The sequence below is a fragment of the Pelodiscus sinensis genome, unplaced genomic scaffold, assembly GCF_049634645.1.
Source record: "Pelodiscus sinensis isolate JC-2024 unplaced genomic scaffold, ASM4963464v1 ctg112, whole genome shotgun sequence".
Classification (NCBI taxonomy): domain Eukaryota; kingdom Metazoa; phylum Chordata; order Testudines; family Trionychidae; genus Pelodiscus; species Pelodiscus sinensis.
In genome coordinates, this window is record NW_027466006.1 from 160,830 (window position 1) to 186,140 (window position 25,311).

The following is a 25,311-nucleotide window of genomic DNA, read 5'->3' on the forward strand; positions in this document are numbered from 1 at the left end:
GGACCAACCCAGCAGCACCCCAGCTGCTCTGCCCCAGGTGTCCCCAAGTCAGCCGCTGCTGATACTGATCAGCGGCTGACTCCAGAAAGCCAGAGGCAGAGCTGCTCTGCCCCGGGCTTTCTGGAGTCAGCCCTGGTCAGTTTCAGCAGCGGCTGAATCAGGATGCCTGGGGCAGAGCAGCTGGGGCGCTGCTGGGTTGGTCTGGTAGCGCCAAACCTCGGCGCTGCAGGGACCAACCCAGCAGCACCCCAGCTGCTCTGTCCCAGGTGTACCCAAGTCAGCTACTGCTGAAATTGACCAGCGGCTGATTCCAGGAAGCTGGGGCAGAGCAGCTCTGTCTCGGGCTTCCTGGAGTCAGCCGCTGGTCAATTTCAGCAGCGGCTGAATCCGGGACAGCTGGGGTGCTGCTGGGTTGGTCCCGCAGCCCTGAGGGGCAGCGCTACTGGACCTACCCGGCAGCACCCCAGCTGTTCTGCCCCCTGCTTCCTGGATTCAGCCCTGGTCAGTTTTAGCAGCGGCTGAATCGGGGAAGCTGGGGGCAGAGCAGCTCCAATGGTGCGGCTGCCCGGAGCACTTCCGGGTTCCTGATGGTGCCGGACCATCAGGAGTGCCGGACCGTCAGATGCCGGACCATTGGAGTTTTACTGTACCATGTATTAATTACAGGTTGTTCCTCCCTTAATCGGGACTCCCTGGTCCAGCAACATCCATGGTCCAGCATGGAACACAGATGTTCCTGGACCATAGAGCCCAGGCACAGGGAGGTCTGATGGTGGGGCAGGAGTGCTGTAGGGGGTACCAGCAACTTGTCTGGTAGCCATGTGGGGGGAAGAAGACGGGTGGCATAGCGGGGAATTCTAGCCCCAGCGGTGGCCGTGGAGCCTCAGCCCCAGCAGCAGCCAGCGACCTCTGGCCTCAGCCCCATTCTGGCTCCAGTGGCTGAGGAGCTACAGCAAGCAGGGCCTGAAGCATCTAGAGAGCCCCGGGGGGGGGGGGGGGGGAGCAGCAGCAGGGACAAGCTGGCCCCTAACCCAGTGGCAGCACAGGCCAGGAGGGGAGGGACCTCCCCCGGTTCCAGCAAATCCCCTCGTTCAGGGCCAGTCAGGTCCTAAGGGTGCCAGACCAGCGAGGTCCAACCTGTAATAACACAGGATTTAAAATAAAAAAAAAAAAAACATTAAGATCAGCGATATTTGCAACACTCCAGAAAATTCTGTTAAGAAAATAAAATTATTTTACCGTAAGCCATTAACATCTATGTAAACTGTTTCGACCTTTGGGCTCTGGAGCATCATGCGTTTCCATAAATGAAAAGCACAACATGTCTTCCTCAGCTCCCGAGAGACAACCAACAACAAAACTGTTGGAAATGTAATCACGCAAATGTCCTGGCACCCCATCCTTATTCAGCCTGCTTTCAGCCTCCAATCCAGACAGAGAGTACGGCAGCAAGTGAGTCGGGGACAGTTGGTTTGGGGGTGTCCCTATCTCCACCTCACTGCAGAGATGCCAGTGCGTGCATGCGCGCGCGCGCACACACACACACACACACACACACACACACACACACACACACACACACACACACACCGACCCCACCCACCCCTGTGCAATCTGCTCCCCCCAGGCCGGCCGGGAGCTGGGATAAAATCCTGCTTCACAAATTTGCAGGCACAAGCTGTCTAGCTTAGGGATGTAATAGTCTTGTCGATTAACCGGCAAGCAAAAGCTTATACGTTAATGCTATAGACGACATGCATTCTTCCCGCCCAGCCCCCCCGCAGTAAATATTTTAGCAGGCTGGCCAGCAGCATGGCTCAGTCCCAGCCTGCACTGAGTCTGGGACCTACTACCGCTGTGGCTCTGCATTTAAAGCATATGAGGAGCCAGGCGGGCAGGCAGCGTGGCTCAGTTCCAGCTCGTACTGGGTCCAGGAGCTCAGACCTCACCCCCAGACAGGGGCTGCTGCTAGCCCTGTACCAGAGGCAGCAGTGCATGGTGGCAGGCAGCTGGTCTGTGAGGGGACTTGGTTTTTAAACTGGCTCCCCTCTTGGACCAGCTCCTGCCTGGCACTCTGCGCTGTTGCCACTGATAGAGAGGCATTAGTGTGGGGTGGCAGAGGGCTCCCCGGAAGTGGGGATGGAACACACAGGCTGCCAGCCCTACCCCCAGGAACTACAGAATAGGGGTATGTCTACACTACAGAGTTAGTTCGAACTAACTTAGTTCGAATTAGTTAATTCGAACTAAGCTAATTCGAACTAACGCGTCTAGAACAAAAAACTACTTCGAATTAGCGTTTTGCTAATTGGAACTAGCATGTCCACATTAAGTGGACCCTGAAGCGGGGTTAAGGATGGCTGGAAGCAGTGCCGGCAGGGCATCAGGTTAGGACTTAGAGCGTGGAGATGCTGTCTCAGGCTAGCCGAGGGCTGTGCTTAAAGGGTCCCGACCCCCACCCCGGACAGACAGTTCTCAGGGGTGCCCCGCTTGAAAACCAGTCCTGGCTTGGAGTGCCCTGAGTGCCCACACTGGGCACATCACACCACTCGGCCATCAGCCCGGCTGCACTTGCCGCAGGCTGCCATCTGGGGAGAGGGGGCAATTGGGGGGCTGCAGGAGAGCTTCCACCCCCAGAAGCCCACAGAACCAGCCCAGTCCTCCCCATCGGGGGCTCGTACCCCATTCCTCCCTCACCTCCTTCCACTTACCCTTCCCTAGCCCCCCTTCCTGATGTACAAAATAAAGATAACGTTTCTTCCAACATTGACTGTCTTTATTGAACAAAACTGGGGGAGACTGGGAAAAGGAGGTGGGAGAGGGGAAGAGAGAGGCTGGGAGAGGGGAGGGCAACTAACATGATCAGGGGTTGGGAACAGGTCCCAGATGAAGAGAGGCTACAGAGACTGGGACTGTTCAGCTTAGAAAAGAGGAGATGGAGCAGGGACAGGATAGAGGTCTCTAAAAGCAGGGGTTGGGTGGAGAGGGTGCATTCAGAAAAGTTCTTCATGAGTTCCCATAAAGAAGGACTAGAGGACACCAAAGGAAAGGAATGGGTAGCAGGCTTCAAACTAGTAAGAGAAAGTTCTTCTTCACTTTCCTGTGCCTAGTGCGGAGATCGTGGATGAGGTCCACGATGTCTGCACTAGCCCAGGAAGGTGCCCGCCTCTTGCGGTCCCGGGCAAGCTCCCGGGAGCCGCCAGCCTGGTCCCGGGAAGAGGGGGTGGGCTGGGGGACATCGGGTGGGTGGCTCTGTGCCGTGCCAGGTGCAGGGTCTGCTGGCTGGGTGCTGGCAGGCTTGCACCTGGCACGGGCATCGTAGCCAGCCCGTGACCCTTTAAAGGGTCCGGGGCCAGGAGGGGGGCATAGAGTTTCCCTGGTGTTGGCCAGAGTGGCCACCAGGGAAAGCTGGGGAGGGCTAGCCTCCCACTAGTTCGAATTAAGGGGCTACACAGCCCTTAATTCGAACTAGCTAGTTCGAACTAGGCTTAATCCTCGTAAAATGAGGTTTACCTAGTTCAAACTAAGCGCTCCGTTAGTTCGATTTAAATTCGAGCTAGCGGAGCGCTAGTGTAGCGCCTATGAATGTTAGTTCGAACTAACGTCCATTAGTTCGAACTAACATTGTAGTGTAGACATACCCTAGGCGACTCACCGATAAGAATTCATGAGGTTAATCTACTATTCAATTAATAGATATTTAACATCCCTAGTCTAGCTGGGAGTCATGACAGAGCACAAACTTATAGTTTTTCCTGTTACAGACTCACTCTGCTATCCCTCTGAAGCTTATCTACTCTCTGTCTTTTTTTTCTTCCTCCCCTTCAATTTTTCTTCCTTCTCCCCACCCCCTTCCCTTATTTATTCTTGGATCTGGACTTGCAACACTCCGGTCATCTGAAGAAGTGGGCTGTGCCCACAAAAGCTCATACCACCATCTACATGTTTTGTTAGTCTTTGAAGTGTTACCAGACTATTTGTTAGTTTTTAAAAAGAAAAAGTTACTTCTTAAGTATTAATGAGGCTAATCAAGTCAAGGTGGATGTGGCTCATTCACTGCTGCTGATCGGGAGATGTTGACTATCAAGAGAGGGGAAGTTGCATTTGTAGTGCATTACCAACTTAAATCTTTATTCAAACCTAATTGGATTGTACTGAATTTGCAAATGTAGTTCAGCTGTTTCCCTTTGTAATCAAGTTCTGAAGTTCTTTTTGTAGAACAATGGCTACTTTTAAATCCATTACTGAATGTCCAGGGAAGTTCAAGTGTTCCCCTACAGCAGTGGTTCTCAAACTTTTTGGTCCGTGACCCACCCGGCTCAATGCAAACATTACCGTGGACCACCAGCTGCTAACGGAAATGCACCATTATATAATTATGCTTGAGCCATGGCGGGGGGAGGACAGAGGGACAGGGAGGACTCAAGTTCAGGGCTTCCCATAGGCCAGATTTACTCTTCTGGGGTTCCGGGGTTAGTGGATTTTGTGCACCACCGCCAAAGGTTCTGGGGTGGGGTCAAAACGTGGGCCTCGTTTCACGAGGCATAAAGGATCTGCCGACAAAGGGTTCTGGGGTCGGTAGATCCCTGTCTAGACAGAGAGGGCACAGCGCAGTGGTCATTTTGATTTAAATGAAGTGACGATTATTTAAATCTCCGCTTCATTTCCCTTTGTCGAGTAAACTAATCTACATGGCTCCGTCAACAGAGCCATGTAGTCTAGATGTACCCTGTGTGTGTAAAGTTATGAATACGGACTTTGTATTTATATTTTAAATGTTCTCTGCTGGGAGGGGCAGTTGCTCGATACTACATGGACAATGGTGCTAAAGGGTTGCCAATTGACACCCGAGGAGCACACAATGGCCCCTTGCCTGAGAAGGACACCGAGAGACTCCATGGCTCCTTGCCTAAGAAGGACAGAAACTGGTTTGCGGGTCATGTGATCAGCCTATTTTGGGAGGCACCAGCACGCAGAAGAATGGGTTTTCCCTCTGCATGGGCAAGATTATAAAAGTATCCTGAGGGTGCCTCCATCTTGTCTTCACTCCGGCCCTCCGCTCCAGAAGCGCCACTGGTTAGGACAGAGGGTCCAGAAGGATTTGTTGACCCATCCTGACATAAGCTGGACGTTTGTTAAAGAAAGCACATTACATACATCAATCATCAAGGCTACGTCTACACTACCAGTTTTTGTGGCAAAAAATATGCTAATGAGGGACTCATTTGCATGAGTCGTGATCTCATTTGCATATTTTCTGCCAATCAGTTCCACCCCCCCAGGCTAGGGTTTCTGTGCAAAAACAAGCAGTGTGGACATTTTCTTTTTGTGCAAAACCCCCTTTTCCCGCAAGATCGGTAAACCTCTTTTTTTGGGACATAATGTTCTTGCGGGAAAAGGGGTTTTTGCACAAAAAGAAAACGTCCATACTGCTTGTTTTTGCACAAAAACCCTAGCGAAAAAAAGCTGATCGGCAGAAAATACGCAAATGACATAGCGACTCATGCAAATGAGTCCCTCATTAGCATATTTTTTGCCAAGAAAACTCGTAGTGTAGACGTAGCCCCCATTCTCGATGTTACATCTCTGGTAAGAGCCTGCAATCTCATTCTCAACCTTTTCTTTCTTTCATTAATAAACCTTTAGATGTTAGATTCCAAAGGATTGGCCCAGTGTGCTCTTGTGGGTAAGATCGCAGGTATAAATTGACCTGGGACTGTGGCTGGTCCTTTGGGACTGGGAGAACCTGCTCAGAGTCAGTAAGATTGGTTTTTACAACCTCTCACCTGTGTAAGGAGTGGTGCTGGTTGTGGCACAGGTGAAGCTGGGGTGTCTAAGGGGTTTTGCTTGTGAGACTTCTTGCTGGCCAGATTGGCAGCTGAAATGCTCTGTGACTGGTTTGGTGCCTTATAGAGGAGGACCCCAGTCTTGGGTTGTAAGTAGTCCTGGTTCTAAGCAGTTTGCCCTGATTGGACCCTCTCAGCAGTGCCACCAGACCCACTTGGTATATTACACCAGTAGCATTCTGTTATTTTCCTTGTTGGGCCTGGCCTCAAGTAGCTGAGTTCTAGGTACTTGTCTGGCTCTGTCAATCTGTTTCCTCACTTCCCCAAGTGGGTCTTTTAAGTTTTAAACCCAGCCTTGCAATCTGCCACGGTGCCAACTCCGCCCACCTATCTATACAAACGAATTCATTACTGGAGCCAACCACATAAACCACCAAATCAGAGGCTCATTTAACTGCACATCCAGTAATTTAATCTATGCCAGCAATGCCGCACTGCTATATATTGGACAAACTGGACAGTCCCTACGGAAAAGACTTAATGGACACATCAGATATCCCCTGTTGGGGAACAATTTAATCTTCCTGGGCATTCATTAACAAAACAGCTACTTGAAGATCTGTTATAGACCAATTCCACAAGCCAAATACACAGGGAAGGACTGGAACTACAATTCATTCACAAGTTCAATCCTCACACCTATGGAGTGAATAAAGATACTGGATGGCTAGGTCATTATCGACCTACCAAACAATGAAGGTGGCAATGGTTCTTTGTCTATGTAGAATCTCTGATCCCATCTACATGTTCTGTTAGTCTTTAAGTGCTACCTGACTATTTGTTGTTTGCTAATTAATGGTTCTTATCTGCCTCTTGACTATCCAGTCTTTAGGTACTTAGAGACTATTTGTTTTTCCTATTACATTGCAGCTCGGCTTTCCCATTGATTTTTTTTTACCCACTGCCTCTTCTTGTCTCCCCCCCCCCCCCCCCCCCCCGCCTCCCATTTTTCCTTCTTCCACACCCCCCTCCCTTCTTCCCTATTTATTCTGGTCCTGGACATTCACCACTCCCGTCATCTGAAGAAGTGGGCTGTGCCCACGAAAGCTCATGCTACCATCTACATGTTTTGTTAGTCTTTAAAGTGCTACCAGACTATTTGTTGTTTAAGTTTATCTTGTACAGACTAACTTGGCTACCCCCTGAAGCTTTAAGTTTTAAGACTACCCGAGAAAGATCTTGTAGGTGTTTGTCTCCAGCTGAGGGATTGCAGCAGACACGGTTGTATCTTAGAGCTTGGCTATAGACAATGGATTGTGTGATGTGTCCTGGATGGAAGCTAGAGGCACGTAGGTAAGAATAGCAGTCAGGAGAGGTTGCTGGTATAGGGTGGTGTTTATGTGACCATCATTTATTTGTACTGTAGTATCCAGGAAGTGGATCTCATGTGGACTGGTCCAGGCTGAGGTTGATAGTGTGGTGGAAATTGTTGATATCCCTCTGGAATTCTTTAAGGGTCTCCTTCCCATGGATCCATATGATGAAGATGTCATCAATTTAGTGGAAGTAGAGGAGGGATACTGGGGGATGGGAGCTGAGAAAAATGTGTTCTAGGTCAGCCATAAAAAAAGTTGGCTTACTGTGGGGCCACGCAAGTACCCATAGCAGTGCTGCTGACTTGAAGGTATAAATTGTCCCCAAATCAAGAACGGTTGTGGGTGAGGACAAAGTCACACAGCTCAGCCACTAGGTGTGCCGTGGCATCATCAGGGATATTGTTCCTGACAACTTGTAGGCCAAGTTAGGTGAGAAAAGAAGAAATGAATTGCTGAAATGCATTGCCTCTGCAGCTAGGTAAGGAGTCAGAAGCCAGAGGGTGCATGTGATTTATTGAGGTCCCAAAGCCAAGTCAGGTAGGGAAGGGGAAGAGACAGTTGGGAGACCTACAGTGGTAGGAAGGAGCCAAGTGGAAAAATCTTAGAAGAAAGCGGAGTGGGTAAGGCTCCTTCTTGGACAGGGCAAAGAGATTCTGCTCCAATCCTTCAGTTTAATACAACTATTCTGAGTGTCTTAAGGATATTTTTAAGGAAGTAAACTAATATTGGGGGGAAATGCCTGTAGTAATATGAGGGCCTAAAACAAAAGCCCGTGCAGCATAGGCCTGGTTTGAGGCCTAGCTAACTGGACAAAATATGGCTAAAAAGCAAAGCTAAGCTGTGAGCAAGAGGCAGGCCCCTGCTCACAGAACTTGGCACAAACAGGGCTGAGAGTGCAAAACACGAATTGGTAATAGGCCCAGGTGTACACCAGTAATTGGTGCTAGGTACCAACTGTAAAACAGTCATTGGTACTGGTCATAAGTGGAAATCACATGGTACCACCAGCTCATTAAAAAAGACCTTGGTACCCACTCCTCACAGATACAGACCCAGGTTCAGGAAAGGGCCTAAAATGACAGCATGATGGCTAGAGGTGATCTAGTCCAGGGCTACTCAACTTTGCAAGGCCCGGGGGCCACAATGATACTCACAGCACATGCCGAGGGCCACAACTTAAGTGTGGTTGCATGTACATGGAAATAGCTTCTCTCACACTGACGGGCATGAATACAAAGATGAAGGCAAGACTACACAACACGCAGGCCCCATTTAAGTCAGTTCTGCTGATATTAATAAAATGCAACATTTCCCCGATTTCCACCCATACGACAGCACTTTTAGGGTGTGTCTAGACTACATGCCTCCTTCGACGGAGGCATGTAGATTAGCCAGATCGGAAGAGGGAAATGAAGCCACGATTAAAATAATCGCGGCTTCATTTAAATTTAAATGGCTGCCCCGATCTGCCGATCAGCTGTTTGTCGGCAGATCGGGGGAGTCTGGACGCGATGCCCCGACAAAGAAGCCTTTCTTCATCGACACAGGTAAACCTGGTTTCACGAGGCTTACCTGTGTCGATGAAGAAAGGCTTCTTTGTCGGGGCATCGCGTCCAGACTCCCCCGATCTGCCGACAAACAGCTGATCGGCAGATCGGGGCAGCCATTTAAATTTAAATGAAGCCGCGATTATTTTAATCGCGGCTTCATTTCCCTCTTCCGATCTGGCTAATCTACATGCCTCCGTCGAAGGAGGCATGTAGTCTAGACACACCCTTAGTGAGCAATGACAGTCGAGGAATCTAACTACTAAAACACATCAACAGAAGACCATTATATTGGCTACTTTTTTGTTTTGGCTCCCACCCACGGGCCACGTGTTGAGCCCCACGTAAATCCAAACTGCACCGCAGGCTGTAAACAAACGGGCTGCCGGCCTCATACCGCATGTTGAGTAGCCCTGATCTAGTCAAACCACAAGGTACAGGGTGATGGGTGGTATTTAAGTAGCATCGGAGGGTGGCAACCTGACATGTCAGGAGTGATGTGTAACTTGTTTGTGCCTGTATATAAAGTGGTGTCTTGGGGGACAGTCTTTGTCCAGGTGGGGGGCAGTGGGAGTTTCCCACTGTTTGAGCTGAGGCCATTGTGTGAGTACATATGTGTGGTGGTTCAGTAGAGTCTACTGATGACTACTACTGTACTTGGCTTTACAATAAACCTGGCCTGGCACCTTCGATCCTTATCTGATTTGTGGTCTTTAGGGGCCCTCTTGGGGTCTGCGGTGGTCATTGGGCCCACATCATCAAGCACACATGCAAGCAGCCTTCTGGTTATCATCCCTGACAGAGCTAGAGACCTGTTTGGATGCCATGGCAGTAAATCCTGACTGACTACAATGCCTTTTAAGTAAACAATGTTGGTGTCATCCACTTACTTGCAATGTAAACGATTTCTGTGGGATTGGGGTTGGCAGTTTAAGTGCTAATGCTGGTGCAGAGATGCAAGTGGCATCCTTCTCAGAGGCCAGGGCAGCTGGGGACTGGGGGGGCGGGAGAAAAAAAAGAAAAAAGGTCAACATAGCAATTAAAAACAAACAACAAAACCCCTTACGAACACATGCAACAGCATATGATTATCATTCATTCACAACGTGTCTCAGTACAGTTGTATCCCAGTCCAGATTGTGTTGTCAAGAGGGAAATCTCAACAAATGTTCAAACACGTATCAGAAAAACCTCGTGCAAAAGCTCCTTTTTTAAAATACATATTGGCTGCGCAAAAGCAGAAGCCCAGAACCATTTTGAAGAGGGCAAAAGGGAACCAGCCCTTTCCGGGGGCGGGGCTGGAGCCCCGTTCAGACACGTGCTTAAAGGGATCTCCCTGGACAGCCGTTTGTCTCCTGCTCCGTGTGTTAGGACCTCTTGCAGGGACTGACAGCTCCTAGCAGGTTTGGTGGTTGCCCTCTGCCTTTTGGACACCACCCTTTGGCCCCCAATTGCTTTTTCCTGGTTTTGGTTTCTTGCGCCTTGCTTTGTCTGCCATGGAGCCAGGGGTGGCCATGTGCCTGCTCTGGCCCCTGTCGGCCATTTTGGAGTGCCTGCAGCTGGTGCTCCAGGCTGGTGCCCTCGTGTTCCAGGACCAGGAGGCGCAGATCGCCTTGGACTCCCTCACCAGGAAGGCCATGGCATCCCTGTGGCATCCCCACCCCACCGTGGAGAGGCCACTCCGGAGACTGGACACCAGTACAGACTGGTGGGACCGGCTGGTCCTCGGACAATGGGACGACCAGCAACGGCTCCGGAATTTCCACACGTGAAAGCGGACATTCCTGGAGCTGTGTGCATGGCTCCAGAGAGCCACCACCCGGCTGCGGGCACCCATCACCGTGAACAAGAGGGTCGCCATCGCGCTATGGAAGCTGGCCACCCCGGACAGCTACCGATTGGTGGCACAGCAATTCGGGGTGGGAAGATCCACCATTGGTGTGATCGTCATGGAGGTAAGTCCCAGGGGGAGTGGGGTGGGGGGAGGGTGCTGCACTCCATGCCCAGGAGCAGCCAGGCTGAGTCACCCAGGGGTTTGGTCCGTCCTTCCCTTGCACAGGCCTGCTGGGGGGGAGGCGTGGGGGCCCTGGTGTGTGTGTGTGTGTGCGTGCGCGAGGACAGAGGGAATCACGTCGGGGGGGGCGCAATAGAGCGCACACTCACCCTTGCCTTATGTGATGTGTTCCCTTGTGTTTCTCTGTACCCTTCTGCAGGTCATCCACGCCATCAACGACTTCCTGCTCCCGAGAGTGATTCGCCTGCGCGATGTGGATGCTACACTGGCCGGCTTCGCAGCCCTTGGGTTCCCCAACTGCGGGGGAGCCCTGGATGCCACCCACATCCCCGTCCGGGCCCCGGAGCATCGAGCAGCCCATTTCACGAACAGGAAGGGGTACTGCTCTATTGTTCTCCAGGCCCTCGTGGACCACCAGGGCCGCTTCCTGGACGTCTACGTGGGCTGGTCCGGCAGGGCACACGACGCCCGTATCCTCTGCAACTCCAGACTGTTTCGCAGCCCCACTCCGCTCCACAATGTTGTGGAGCACGCAGCACGCGGCCAGTACCTCTGTTGCATTCCGCTCACCCATCTCGAGACGGGTGAGCAAACAGAAGCGGGCTTTTAAGCGGCCAAAGGCGAGCTCCACCTGATTTCGGGCTTGGTTGAGGCGGTCGTTGAATCGGGTCCGGTTCTGGTTCGGCCACCCTGTGTAGGGTCGCATTAGCCAGGGCATCAGGGGGTAGGCCGCGTCCCCGATGACGCAGATGGGCACAAGCATATCCCCGACAGTCAACTCCCGCCGGGGGAAGTAAGTGCCCGCCTCCAGCCCCACACAGCTGCCATCCGCCAGGCACACCAGGATGCCGTACACATCCAAGAGGCCCTGATGGGCATGTTCACACAAGCCCCATAGTAGGGTCGCCTCGGTTTCCCCATACAACTCCCTCCCATCCGCTACCCTTCCCCCTCCCCTCACCTCCCCCCAATTGTAAAGCGTCAGTTCCAAGCACAACGGCCGTCATCGTGCATGTTCGGCAGGTGTGTCTGAAGTAGCTAGGGTTTTTCTTTTAGTTTAGGCTAGGGTTTAGCCACCATCGCCTGTCCGAGCTGTCCCGAAGAACAGGAAGAGGATTCGTGGTTCGTGCGGAAGGCTCGAGTCAGTGTTCCCGATTCCAGTCGTCTTCGAGGGATCTCCTGGCTGTTCCTCTCCTGAGGCCCGGAAGGACCAAAGGATTGAGGTTGCCAGCAACACTACAATCGTCCCTGTGTCTATACTATGTACGTGTTCTTTTGTGTGCGTCTTTTAACCTTTCTTACTTGTTTGTTATCTATGTTAATATAGTTGTGGTTTAAATTTTACTTAAAAGTGTCAGTATTTATTTATGCGCCACAAACCAATGACCAATTAAAGGAACAACCGGTGATAGATATGGTATTTGGTGTCCGCATTCTGCAATCCTCTTAAATTTAGTTGGCTAATTGGCATCTCAAATCATTTATTAAAGTTACCTCGAGTAACACAATAACCAACAGTTTTGTTTTCAACTGAAAAACTTGTATGTTTTTATTTACAAGGGGGAGAGGGGGAGGAGACCTTCAACTGGGAGAGGGAGGGGGAGGGGGAGGAGACCTTTAACCGGGAGGGGGAGGAGCTACTCCTGGGAGGGGTGGCCCCTGCGACCGCTCCTGCGGGGGCGGACCTGCACATGGGGGGCAGGCCGCATTGGGGCAGGCTGCACAGGGAGGTGGGCAGGAGGAGCTATTGCAGGAGCAGCAGGAGGGGCTATTGCAGGAGGGGGCATTGCGGGGGCATGGGCAGTGCTACAGGAGGGATGGCGGGGGCATGGGGCAAGGCCATGCCATAATGAATGGCATGGGCTATGTGGGCGGTGAGGGTGGCGATGGAGTCGGCCATCCTCGTGCACTGGGCCTGGAAGGCGGCCCAGGCCTCCTGGCGCCACTGCAGGTCCCCCTCGATGCGTTGCCTAACTGCAGCCTCGATGCGCTCGATGGCCTGCACGTGGCGCAGAAGGAGCTGGTCCTGGTGGCGGAGCCGCCACCTCGGTGGTTGGGCAGCTGGGGGTGCCGCCGCTGCCGGACTGGAGGGTCCCCGGCTTGTGCTTGGTCCTGCTGCAGGGAACAGAAGAAAGGATGGGTCAGGCAGGCAGCCCGGCCACTGTCCCCACACCCCATACCCTCCACCCCTGAGCCCAGGTGACCCCACAGTAGTGTGGCTTGGGCCCACTTGGTTCCCCTCTGCCCCCCGTGTTGTATGTTTGCAAGGAGGACCACCCCTGGAGTAGGGTCCTCCCTCCAGTATTGTAAGCACCGGTCTGTGTCCTGGCCCCGTGGAGGGCGGGATGGCGCATGTGTTGTGTTCACCTGTGGAACTCCCTGCTGGTGGAGGCGGTGAGGCTTTGGGCTAATCACTGGTGTTTGACAGAGAGCGAGATGCATCCCCACACAGTGCCTGGGAGCACGTCTGGCAGAGGTGGTCTGGGCTCTCAGATCCCCATCGCGTGGGATATCTCCTGGACGGAACCAGGAGAGTGACGGGGGGGGGGGGGGGGGGGGCGGTGTCTCATCCTAGCAGCAAACCTCAGGCGGCCCTAAGGGCGGCCCGAGCACTTCCCCCCCCCTTCTCCCTCCCACTATCCCTCCCGCAAGCCTGGTAGCCCAGGGACATGTGTGGCCGCAGTGGGGACTTCCCTCGGGGAGCCAGCCAAGGCACCGGGAGCAGGCGAGGGGCTCAGTGGGGCCCACGCTCACAGGGCTGTGATGCTGCGGTTTTCCCAGGAGCAGCTGGCTGTGCCTCACAGCCAGGCATGGGGCAGTGTGCCGTTCTGCGTGCTGCACCCTTGCGGAGGGGCGGGCTCTGGGCTGAGTCCCTGGGGCCCTGGCTGGTTCCAGCCGGCATCCACCCTTCCCCCTGGTCCCGCCGCATGTGTGTGAGCAGCACGGTCCCAGGCGTGCCCTGGAGCTGCCTGCCGCGGCCACATCCCACTCGGTCACCAGGCTGCACGTGGTTGCATGTGCTGCTTCCTGCCTAATGCTACACAGCGTGCAGCTCACATGGCCTGAGTGACATGCTCGACCCTCCCCCCTCTGGGCGCCTGGCTCTCCCCCCACCCCCCGCCCTTGTGAGTGCAAAAGGCAAGACTCACCGGTGGATCCTTCCCCGGCCTCGGAGGATGCGCGGGAGACGTCAGGGCTGCTGGAGGGGGCCTGCTGGGTGGCAGTGCTGGCCTCATCCTCCAACGCACTGCTGTCGTCTCCTTCCCCCGCCTTGGTGGTCCTGGTGACGGGGGGGCGCACGCTGCTGTCAACGGGCACGTCCGGGGCTTGTGAGGCTGGCTGGCCCAGGATGGCGTGGAGCCGGTCGTAGTGGGGGCAGGTGTCTGCTCCTGCCCCCTGGCCCTCGCTGGCTCGCTGGGCCATGCGGGTGAAGATGTCGGCGTTCCGGCGCCGGGAGCGGGTCTCATGGAGGGCCTCCTCCTCCTGCCAGAGGTCGAGCAGGCTGTCCAGCTCCCCCGAGGACCAGGATGGGGCCCGTCATTTGTGGCCCCTGGGGGCCTCCTGCGCTGGGGGTGCGGGTGGCTGAGCACCTGGAGCTGCCATGCTGGACAGGGGCGCTGTGGCAGACCTCAGGCCAGAGGTCTGAGGCACGCTCCTGCCACGTGCGCTCAGCAGCCTGTGTCTGCTTTAAGAGCTTGGGTTACCAGGAAGTCCGGGGCAGCTACAGGGTCCCCCAGCATCCAAACCGCTTTTTTCCATTTACCCTGCTTTTGCACAAAAGTCTTAGCTACCTGTCTACACTGGCCCTTTTGCGCAACAGTTTTTCGCAAAAAGGACTTTTTCCCCCGAACGGGAACGTCAAAGCATTTCCACAAGAAGCACTGATTTCTTACAGTAGGAAGTCAGTGCTTTTGCGCAAAATCAAGCGGCCAGTGTAGACAGCTGGCAAGTTTTTCCGCAAAAGCAATCGCTTTTGCGGAAAAACTGGCCAGTCTAGACGCAGCCATTGAGTAAATATCCTCTTTATCCTAGCTGCTCAGAATTGTGAGGAACAATATGTGGTCATTACACTCGGCATTATATCATCTTTACCACTTTCCATATACACTTAATGGAAGCGCCAGCATATTTCAGGCCAAGACCAGCCTTTGAATGTTGGTAATGAAAAAGGATGGGAAGTATTCCCATAATGTACTAGCTAGGTATGTAGCTCTACTGAATGGAAGGTCATACCTGCTGAAGTGCTTATAATTATGTTACCTTCTTGAATCTCACTGCTGAGAGCTGAAGGAGTTTCTCATTTAGTTCAAGCAGCAGACATCTGTGGTGTTTGAAACCAAGGTCCCGCATTTAACTCCAATACTACATACATACTGTTTAGTTAGTGACTGTGATATTTGTATGTGCACAGCACACAGATGTGTTACATTATGGGCACCTTTATTTTAAAAATCTTAAGAACAGGTAAAAAGGTAAAAATCAAGCAAGAGGACTAACTTCAAAATTTTGAGGAACCTTAGCACTCCTGGTTTCACTTGACCACCTTCTGTCTAATCTAATGCAAGGAGAACATTTTGCTTTAAGTAAATGAATAGTAGAAATAAAAAATGTTAATATTATACACATTAAATTACTGACATACTGGTTACCTGAACAGTTAAAGTCACAGGGACTAGCCTGGAGTCCTTTCGAGGTCTGCCTTTCTTCTTCTTTTCTACTGTTTCTCCCTCGAGTTCTAATTTACGCTTAGGCAGTGCCAGTGGTTTAGTAGCTGGAATCTTCTCCTCACTGTCACTGCTGCTCTCCAGAATATCCTTGGGCTCATTCTCTTTAATTAAATTCTGATCCTTCAATCTGCATAAAAAATAAAAGGCTAGTTTCATAATTTACATAAGATGTATTCAAAGTTGCCACGCATGTCCCTTCTGACTTTGGGAAGTGGACAGAAAAGACAATGTACCTCACAGAGGGTATGTCTAGACTACAGGCTTTTGTTGACACAAGTTTTGTCAACAGATACTGTCGACAAAGCGTCTGTCAACAAAGAGCCTCTAGACTACAGCCAGCTCTGTCGACAAAGCAAGCCGCTTTGTTGACATGAGAGTGTAGACACAAAGGACAGTGTAGATGCAATAACGCCTTCTGTCAACAGAACTCTGTCGACAAAAGGCGTTATTCCTCGTAGAATGAGGTTTACCGCCATCAACAAAACTGCTGAGTTCTGCCGACGTTATGTCGACAGAATTCAGCGGCAGTGTAGACGCAGGTATAGTTTTGTCAACAAAAGTCCACTTTTGTCGACAAAACCCTGTAGTCTAGACACACCCAAGGATACATGTACCCTTGAGAGTCCACAGAGGTCTTCCAGGGAATATCTCAACTCATACAGATATTTGCTTAGTTTGAAGCTGACTACATAAAAAGCACTAAAAGTCAGGACAAATGAAAATTTTATACAATGACTTCTTTAACCTGCTCTGTATACTATCCACAGAAATGTAAGTGCAGTATTTAAATTCCAATTGATTTATTTCATAATTACATGGCCAAAATGAGAAAGTGAACAATTGTTAAGTACCACTATGCAATAGCTCTTTTGCATTTTTATGTCTGAATTTGTAAGCAAGTAGTTTAAATGAATTGAAACTTGGGGCAACAAGACAAATCAGACTCCTGAAAGGGGGTACATTAGCCTGGAAAGGTTGATAGCCTCTATGTCGGGCCTGGGCAAAATATGGCCTGTGGGCCGAATCCAGCCTGCCAAGCCACCGGATCAGGCTCGTGGATGCATTGGGGATCCTCAGGAAGGCTCCCTGCCTGCCCCCATAAGCTGCTGAGAAAAGTCACTGCTGCAGGTCTCTGTCTGAACAGCTGAGAGCTGGAGGAAGGGAGAGAGGCTTCACACACAGCCCCTACCTCCAGCACAATCCCATTAGCTGGAAACCGGCCAATGGGAGCTGCCTATTGTCAACAGGCAGCTTGCAAAGCACCCTGCCCTCAGCCTCGTAGCTGTTCAAAGACCACATGGCACCTGCAGCCAGTGCAGGGGTGGGGCAGGCAGGGAGTCTGCCTGAGAAGGCTGCTGACCAAAGTCAACAGGTAAGTCACAGAATCATAGAACTGGAAGAGCCCTCAGAAGGTCATCAAGTCCAGCCCCCTGCTCTAGGCAGGACCAATCCCAACTAAATCAACCCAGCCAGGGCTTTGTCAAGCCGAGACTTAAACACCTCTAGGGATGGAGACTCCACTACTTCCCTAGGTAACCCATTCCAGTGCTTCACCACCCTCCTAGTAAAATAGTTTTTCCTAATATCCAACCTGGACCTCTCCCACCACAACTTGAGACCATTGCTCCTTGTTCTGCCATCTGTCACCACTGAGAACAGCCTCTCTCCATCCTCTTTGGAACCTCCCTTCAGGAAGTTGAAGGCTGCTCTCAAATCCCCCCTCACTCTTCGCTTCTGCAGACTAAACAGACCCAACTCCCTCAGCCTCTCCTCACAAGTCATATGCTCCAGCCCCCTAATCATTTTGGTTGCCCTCCGCTGGACCCTCTCCAGTGCATCCACATCCTTTTTGTAGTGGGGGCCCCAGAACTGGACACAATAATCCAGATGTGGCCTCACCAGAGCCGAATAAAGGGGAATAATGACATCTCTGGATCTGCTGGCAATGCTCCTCTTAATGCACCCTAATATGCCATTAGCCTTCTTGGCTACAAGGGCACAATGTTGACTCATATCCAGCTTCTCATCCACTGTAACCCCCAGGTCCTTTTCTGCAGAACTACTACTTAGCTGGTTGGTCCCCAGCCTGTACCAATACTTGGGATTCTTCTGTCCCAAGTGCAGGACTCTACACTTGTCCTTGTTGAACCTCATCAGATTTCTTGTGGCCCAATCCTCCAATTTGTCTAAGTCACTCTGGACCCTATCTCTGCCCTCCAGCGTATCTACCTCTCCCCCCAGCTTAGTGTCATCCGCAAACTTGCTGAGGGTGCAATCCATCCCCTCAGCCAGGTCATTAATAAAGATGTTGAACAAAACCGGTCCTAGAACCGCACCTTGGGGCACTCCGCTAGAAACCGACCGCCATCCTGACATCGAGCCGTTGATCACTACCCGCTGGGCCTGGCCTTCTAGCCAGGTTTCTATCCATCTTACCGTTCATTTATCCAATCCACATTCCCTTAACTTGCTGGCAAGAATATTGTGGGAGACTGTATCAAAAGCTTTGCTAAAGTCAAGGTATATCACATCCGCTGACTTCCCCATGTCCACAGAGCCAGTTACCTCATCATAAAAGCTAATCAAATTGGTCAGGCACGACTCTTATCCACAGCCTGCCTTTGGCACCCCAACCCCACATAACCCAAACCCTCTGTCCCCCCTCCTGCACCCATATCCCCACCCACATCCTATAACCCAGGCCCCTGCCCCAAGTCACAACCCCCCCCCCCCTCTTGTCCAAGGTCACAACCTGAACCCCTGCACCCTAGTCCCTTGCCCCAGGTCACAACTTCACCCTAACTCCCTCCCAGATCCCACACCTCTTCTGCAGGATCCCTTCTGCATGCAACCTCCATCCCAGACCCTGCACTTCCTCCATTAATATCATGGAAGAGTACAGCCCTTGACCACTTTCCAAATTCTTGGAGTGGCCCCCTCAAAAAATTATTGCTCACCCTTGCCCTATGTTAAACACAGGACCTAGTATGGAATTTTGAGGCACCCACTTCAAACCTTTATGAATTACAACTGACCATTTAATCCTAATCTTTGTTTTCTGTCTCAATCAGTTTTTGATCCCTGACAATCTCACCCCATGACTAGTTAGCTTCTTGCATCAAGGACCTTATCAAAGGCCTATCAGCACTCTAAATAAAATTATATCCACTGATTTTCCTTTAACCACTACTTTGACACATACAAATAATGTTAAGATTAGTGAGATATGATACTCCTTGGAAAAAAAATGTTCTGGTTAGGCCCTATTATATAATGATCTTCCAGGTGTTCTAGTATTTTTGCAACCAATTTGCCAGATACAAATGTAAGTATCAGGTCTGTAATAACTCAGATCACATCGTGAATCTTTAAAATAAAAGGTACAGAATTTGCTACCTTCCAGTCCTCTAGAATACTGCCCCTCCAAGCAAAAGGACAGTTTTAGAGGAGGAAATATGGGATAGGGGGAAAAAAATATTTATTGTAAATGGGTTGACTACATAAGCTCACTGGCAAGATACTAACCTTCTACGTGATTTGCTAAGGGGTCTGTACGTGCATGTGTTATAACATGCACAGACTCACGTCACTAAATGATTAGAATCTAAAAAGGAACCATGTGGCTCCACAGACAAATACCCGAAAACAAAATCTGTTGCCTATACAGGGTTCTCAGCACAAAACTGAAATATATCTGAAGCTATTGGGATCTACTTTTCAGGTCATGTAATTTATGCTGAGGTGAAACTCCCTGACCAGGTCTACACTAGACCTGGAAGGTCGGGTTAAGATATACAACTCCAGCTATGTTAAATACGTAGCTGGAGCTGGCTCACCTTAAGCCAAGCTTGGCACCATCTTCACAGAAGGAGGCCGACCAGAGCAAACGCTCCCATCTGCTTCCCTTACACCTCGCGACCGCCAGGAGTATCGGCACCAACCGGGGCCACCCTCAGCATTTGATTTAGCAGGTCTTAACTAGACCCACCAATATCCAACACCGTAAGATCGATCTCTGATGATCTCTGGCATGGCAAGTGAGGACGTGGGCACTGTTACATAAACAGCAAGTTAGATTTTATTACCTTCCATGAACAGCACACATGCAATTGATTTTATCTTCAAACAAAAGTTTAAACTAAGAAAGATCTGAAAAGTTTTCTTGGACCTATATGTTTGAGGCCTCTCTTATTAGTAGCTCTTTTTCATTGCCGCCTTCTATAGGGATCTGAGTTCCTCTCCAGAATGCCAGCACTAATAAATCCTTAGTTCACAGAATTGTGTTGTTTTAACACTGCTTGTGTGCCCTGCCCTGCACCATCACTCACCTGTCCATGGCAATCTGATTTGTATTTATTACAGCAGAAGTCGCTGAGGTGGCTTTGGATCGTTCTGTGAATCTGGAATCAAATGCTTTCATTGGTTCAATCTTAGATGGGGTTGTTAGCACAGAGAAAGATGATACAGTAGGAGCAGCTGAAGCAGAGGTAGCATTTACACTATTGAAGGAGGAAAGAAAAAAAATAAAGGTTGAAAATTATTTGGAATAAATCAGCATTTATCAAAACCTTCTACATAGACTAGAAGTTTCTTTAAATTGGCCACTCTTGGACATGTGACAATACACCATATCCTTTCATGTGTCAATATCCTCTAGGCCTTGGCTACTCTCAATAATTATTTATAATAGAACTGAGTTGAAATCTTAATGCTTTATAAAAAGTCTTTTAATCTACCTATATGCAACTAACTCATTCTTTGTAATTCTTACCCCTTCATTAAAAATACATATTATCTGTGGGCATTTAGTGTCCAAGTAAAATAAATTGGTGATTATGTATCTGCAAAAATGAGCCACAGAGATCCACATCCACAGATGAGGGTACCCACAAATTCCCATCAAGTCCACAAATGTGTAGGGTTCGAGATAAAAAAAATTGTATCTGCACCCGTGTCCATATCTGAGCCTTAAATGAATGCCAGATGCAGATACCCGTGAATATAAAGCAGATATTATGTACAGGCAGTCCCTGGGTTACGTACAAGATAGGGACTGTAGGTTTGTTCTTAAGTTGAATCTGTATGTAAGTCGGAACTGGCATCCAGATTCAGCCGCTGCTGAAACTGACCGCCAGTTCTGACTTACATACAGAATCAACTTAAGAACCCCAAGCGTCCCCAAGTCAGCTGCTGCTGAAACTGATCAGTGGCTGATTCCAGGAAGCCCGGGGCAGAGCAACTCTGCCTGGGGCTTCCTGTAGTCAGCGCTGGTCAGTTTCAGCAGAAGCTGACTTGGGACGCCTGGGGCAGAGCAGCTGGGGTGCTGCTGGGTTGCTCCAGTAGCGCCGCTCCTCGGTGCTACTGGACCAACCCAGCAACACCCCATCTGCTCTGCCCCAGGCGTCCTGATTCAGCGGCTGCTGAAACTGACCAGCAGCGGCTGAATCAGGACCTGGGGCAGAGCAGCTGGGGTGCTGCCGGGCTGGTCCAGTAGTGCCCAGAGCGGCGCTGCAGGACCAATCGGCAGCGCCCCACCTGCTCTGCCCCAGAGTCCAAAACAAAAGCCTGGTCTGCTGGGGGGGGGGGGGGGAGCACACTAGCTGCGCCCCCCCCCCCCCCCAGCAGACCAGGGACACGGGGAGCAGAGCCGCAGCGGCAGCGGGGTGCCGCGCCTCTGAGGCTTTGCTCTGGCAAAGTCTCAGAGGCGCGGGACCCCGCCGTGGCTGCCGCTTCAGTCCCGGTGCCTGTGGTCTGCTGGGGACGGTCCCCAGAGCAATGCCTCAGAGGCGCGGGGAACCGCCGCTGCTGCCGCTTCAGTCTGGGTCCCTGTGGTCTGCTGGGGACGGTCCCCAGCAGACCACAGGCACCCAGACTGAAGCGGCAGCAGCGGCGGTTCCCCGCGCTTCTGAGGCTTTGCTCTGGCAAAGCCTCAGAAGCGCGGGAACCCGCCCGGTGCCCCTGGTCTGCTGGAGACGGTCTCCAGCAGACCAGGGGCACCGGAGCAGCTTACGAACGGGGCTTTCTCGCCCGGAGAAAGCCCCGTTCGTAAGTGCGGATCCGACATAAGTCGGATCCGCGTAAGTCGGGGACTGCCTGTATATGCAGTAGAGCAGCATGAAATCATCCGTAGGTCTCCATAGCAAAAAATGTCTTTTGCTGTAGCATGCTGAACATTTCACACACAAGCCTACGTATGGCCTATACTACTGTTCAAACCACATAATCTGGTTCTTGAAAACACTCTGGGTATGTCTACACTACAAAGTTAGTTCGAACTAACAGAAGTTAGTTCGAACTAACTTTCATAGGCGCTACACTAGCGCTCCGCTAGTTCGAATTTAATTCAAACTAGCGGAGCGCTTAGTTCGAACTAGGTAAACCTCATTCTACGAGGATTAAGCCTAGTTCGAACTAGCTAGTTCGAATTAAGGGGTGTGTAGACCCTTAATTCGAACTAGTGGGAGGCTAGCCCTCCCCAGGTTTCCCTGGTGGCCACTCTGGCCAACACCAGGGAAACTCTATGCCCCCCTCCCGGCCCCGGACCCCTTAAAGGGGCACAGTCTGGCTACGGCGCCCGTGCCAGGTGCAAGCCTGCCAGCACCCAGCCAGCAGACCCTGCACCTGGCACGGATCGAGCCAGCCACCCGATGCCCCCCAGCCCTCCCCCTCTTCCCGGGACCAGGCTGGCGGCTCCCGGGAGCTTGCCCGGGACCGCAAGAGGCGGGCACCCGCCTGGGCTAGTGCGGACATCGTGGACCTCGTCCACGATCTCCGCACTAGGCACAGGAAGGTGGCCGTCTAGGGCAGGAGAGCTGCCAGCCTGGCCACCCAGGAGCAGGTGTGCATGAAAATCAAGGGGGTCCACTGAGACCCCCCGACCCTGAGCCCTGAGCTTAGAATGGCCGTACTGGGTCAGACCAAAGGCCCATCTAGCCCAGTAGCCTGTCTGCCGACAGCAACCAACCCTAGGGAGCCTGGAGGGGATGGACTGGAGACAGTGACCAAGCCATTTGTCTCGTGCCATCCCTCTCCAGCCTTCCACAAACTTTGGGCAGGGACACCACTCCTACCCCCTGGCTAATACCACTCCATGGACCCAACCTCCATGACTTGATCTCACTTCTCTTTAAACTCTGTTCTAGTTCTAGCCTTCACAGCCTCCTGCAGCAAGGAGTTCCACAGGTTGACTCTTTGCTTTGTGAAGAACAACTTTCTGTTACTAGTTTGAAGCCTGCTACCCATTCCTTTCCTTTGGTGTCCTCTAGTCCTTCTATTATGGGAACTCATGAAGAACTTTTCTGTATGCACCCTCTCCACCCAACTCCTGCTTTTAGAGCCCTCTATCCTGTCCCCCCTCCGTCTCCTCTTTTCTAAGCTGAAAAGTCCCAGTCTCTTTAGCCTCTCTTCATATGGGACCTGTTCCCAACCCCTGATCATTTTAGTTGCCCTCCCCTCTCCCAGCCTCTCTCTTCCCCTCTCCCACCTCCTTTTCCCAGTCTCCCCCAGTTTTGTTCAATAAAGAGAGATTCCATTTTTGAACACAATTGTCCTTTATTTTGTACATCAAGAAAAGGGGCTAGGGAAGGGTAAGTGGAAGGAGGTGAGGGAGGAATGGGGTACGAGCCCCCGATGGGGAGGACTGGGCTGGCTCTGTGGGCTTCTGGGGGTGGAAGCTCTCCTGCAGCCCCCCAATTGCCCCCTCTCCCCAGATGGCAGCCTGCGGCAAGTGCAGCCGGGCTGATGGCCGAGTGCTGTGATGTGCCCAGTGTGGGTACTCCGGGCAATCCAAGCCAGGACTGCTTTGCAAGCGGGGCACCCCTGAGAACTGTCTGTCCGGGGTGGGGGTCGGGACCCTTTAAGCAGAGCCCTCGGCTAGCCTGAGACAGCATCTCCACGCTCTAAGTCCTCCTCTGATGCCCTGCCGGCACTGCTTCCGGCCATCCTTAACCTCGGTTCAGGGTCCACTTAATGTGGACATGCTAGTTCGAATTAGCAAAACGCTAATTCAAACTAGTTTTATAGTCTGGATCCGTTAGTTCGAATTAGCTTAGTTCGAATTAACTAATTCGAACTAAGTTAGTTCAAATTAGCGCTGTAGTGTAGACATACCCTCTGAGCCATACAACAGGATCTTACATCACAAAAGTCATCTAAGATTTGCTCACTTTTAAAATATTCAATTTAGACTGAATACAGAGGTTTTTAAGGAGCTGTAATCTTGTACTAATGGCAGCTCAGTGTTTATAAGGAGGATTTTGTGGTTACTCCAGTGGATAACTGTCACAAAGGAGTGGGGAGTCTCTGGGCCCTGCACCCCCATCCGCAGCCAGATGGGGGACACAGCCAGCAGGTAGAACAGAAGGTTTATTGGTTCACAGGGATACAGCGTAGAACAGACTTGTTAGCACAGGAACCAGGAGCAGTCAGTACAATCCATCTGCATCCTAAGCTAGCTGAGACCCATTCACACACCCAGGAACCAGTCCTTGCCTGCATGCAGCCCCGCCTCTTCCTTTGTCCCCTTCCCAGGCAAAAACGTGTTATCTGGTTGCACACCCCCCCACCTAGGTTCAGGTTACAAGAGAGCCTGAGCTACTGTTTACGTGCTGGGGTGGGGCAGCCTCCCACTCAGTGAGTCACACCCAAAACTGAGGCACACACATTGTTACAACAGAACAGTACAGGACAGTAGAAATCACATACAACATGACAAGTGAACAGAGTGAATACAATCTCCACTTCATCATAACAACAAACCAAAATACATCTTATTTCACTGGGCAAGAGCATTTCCAGTGCATGCCTAGGGATTTGTTCAGCTGCAGTGGTTTAAAGTTATTAGTTGTATCTCAACTCCGAGCTCAATCCAACAACGGAGGAGTTTCCTCACAGAAAACAGATGCGCCCTTGCGTGTGGACATCTTAGAACATGCCACATAGTGGTGCATATTGGATGTTAACAAGGATAAACTGATTTTTACAAAAAACATGGGTTTGGTACAGTTTAGTTCCCACTACTATTAAAAGAGTAATGAATATTAATACCTTCCTGAAGTATGCAGGACAATACTACATTCTCAATATTTTCTGGCAGAAAACCCACTTTAACTGCTTATTTAGGGAATTATGAAGGACAAGCCCTCGAGATCAAAAGAAATAAAACTTCTTGCAAATACTGACCCATCTTTACTGGTTGTGTTATCTGTAGGTTTTATACTGGCTGCAAGTGGTTCTAGAGAAGGCTTTGAAGTGCTGAGGGAGTTAGTTGCATTGGAATCTAATGACATCAGTTGCTGATTAATCTGAGAAGACATAATTGAGCCAGCCAAAGACCCAGATATTGGAATACTATTGAAGAACACCGTTGAAAAATCCCTACACACACACACACACACACACACACACACACACAAAAAAAAGAATAAAAGTACATATATTAAAAAAAAACGTTAAAAAATATTTTAAATTTAACTTTAATATCACGTGTGTGCATACAAGTACACACTTAAAACCCCCTCAATTTTTTCCACATATTTTTCTCTCATCTCTACTGCAATGCAGGCTAATGTGGTGCTTAGCAGTCTACCTCTTAATGAGGCAGTAGGAAGGCACATAATGTTGGGGTAATATTTGTTTGTGTACAGCTGAAGAACAAAGGGAGCTCTCCCATTTTTGGTGAAAACCTATTTTAAGTTAGAGTTTTTATACCAGGTGTCTCAAACTCCCAGGCCACGGCCATCCCCAGCTGAAGCGGCTGCACAATCTTGCCTGGGAGAGGAGGAGGGCTGTCTGTTCTCATTCCCATCCCTAAGCCCCATCCTTTCCTGCCACTGGCCCACCCATTGCACCCCGTCCCCCAAG

The 25,311-nt window shown here is 51.0% G+C and overlaps 1 protein-coding gene across 2 annotated transcripts in view; it reads right to left on the reverse strand.

Annotated features, from left to right (window-relative positions):
- LOC102449237 (protein HIRA-like) overlaps positions 1–25,311 on the reverse strand; it is a 179,704-nt gene that overhangs the window by 59,122 nt on the left and 95,271 nt on the right. Inside the window, exons 14-17 of one of the 2 annotated variants that reach the window (XM_075918057.1) lie at positions 24,631–24,825; positions 19,779–19,949; positions 15,373–15,577; positions 9,600–9,704 (exon numbers count right to left, since the gene is read on the reverse strand). In XM_075918057.1, coding sequence (XP_075774172.1) covers positions 9,600–9,704; positions 15,373–15,577; positions 19,779–19,949; positions 24,631–24,825 — 676 coding nt within the window. The remainder of the gene's footprint in view (positions 1–9,599; positions 9,705–15,372; positions 15,578–19,778; positions 19,950–24,630; positions 24,826–25,311) is intronic. The other variant, XM_075918058.1, reaches the window with a different exon arrangement.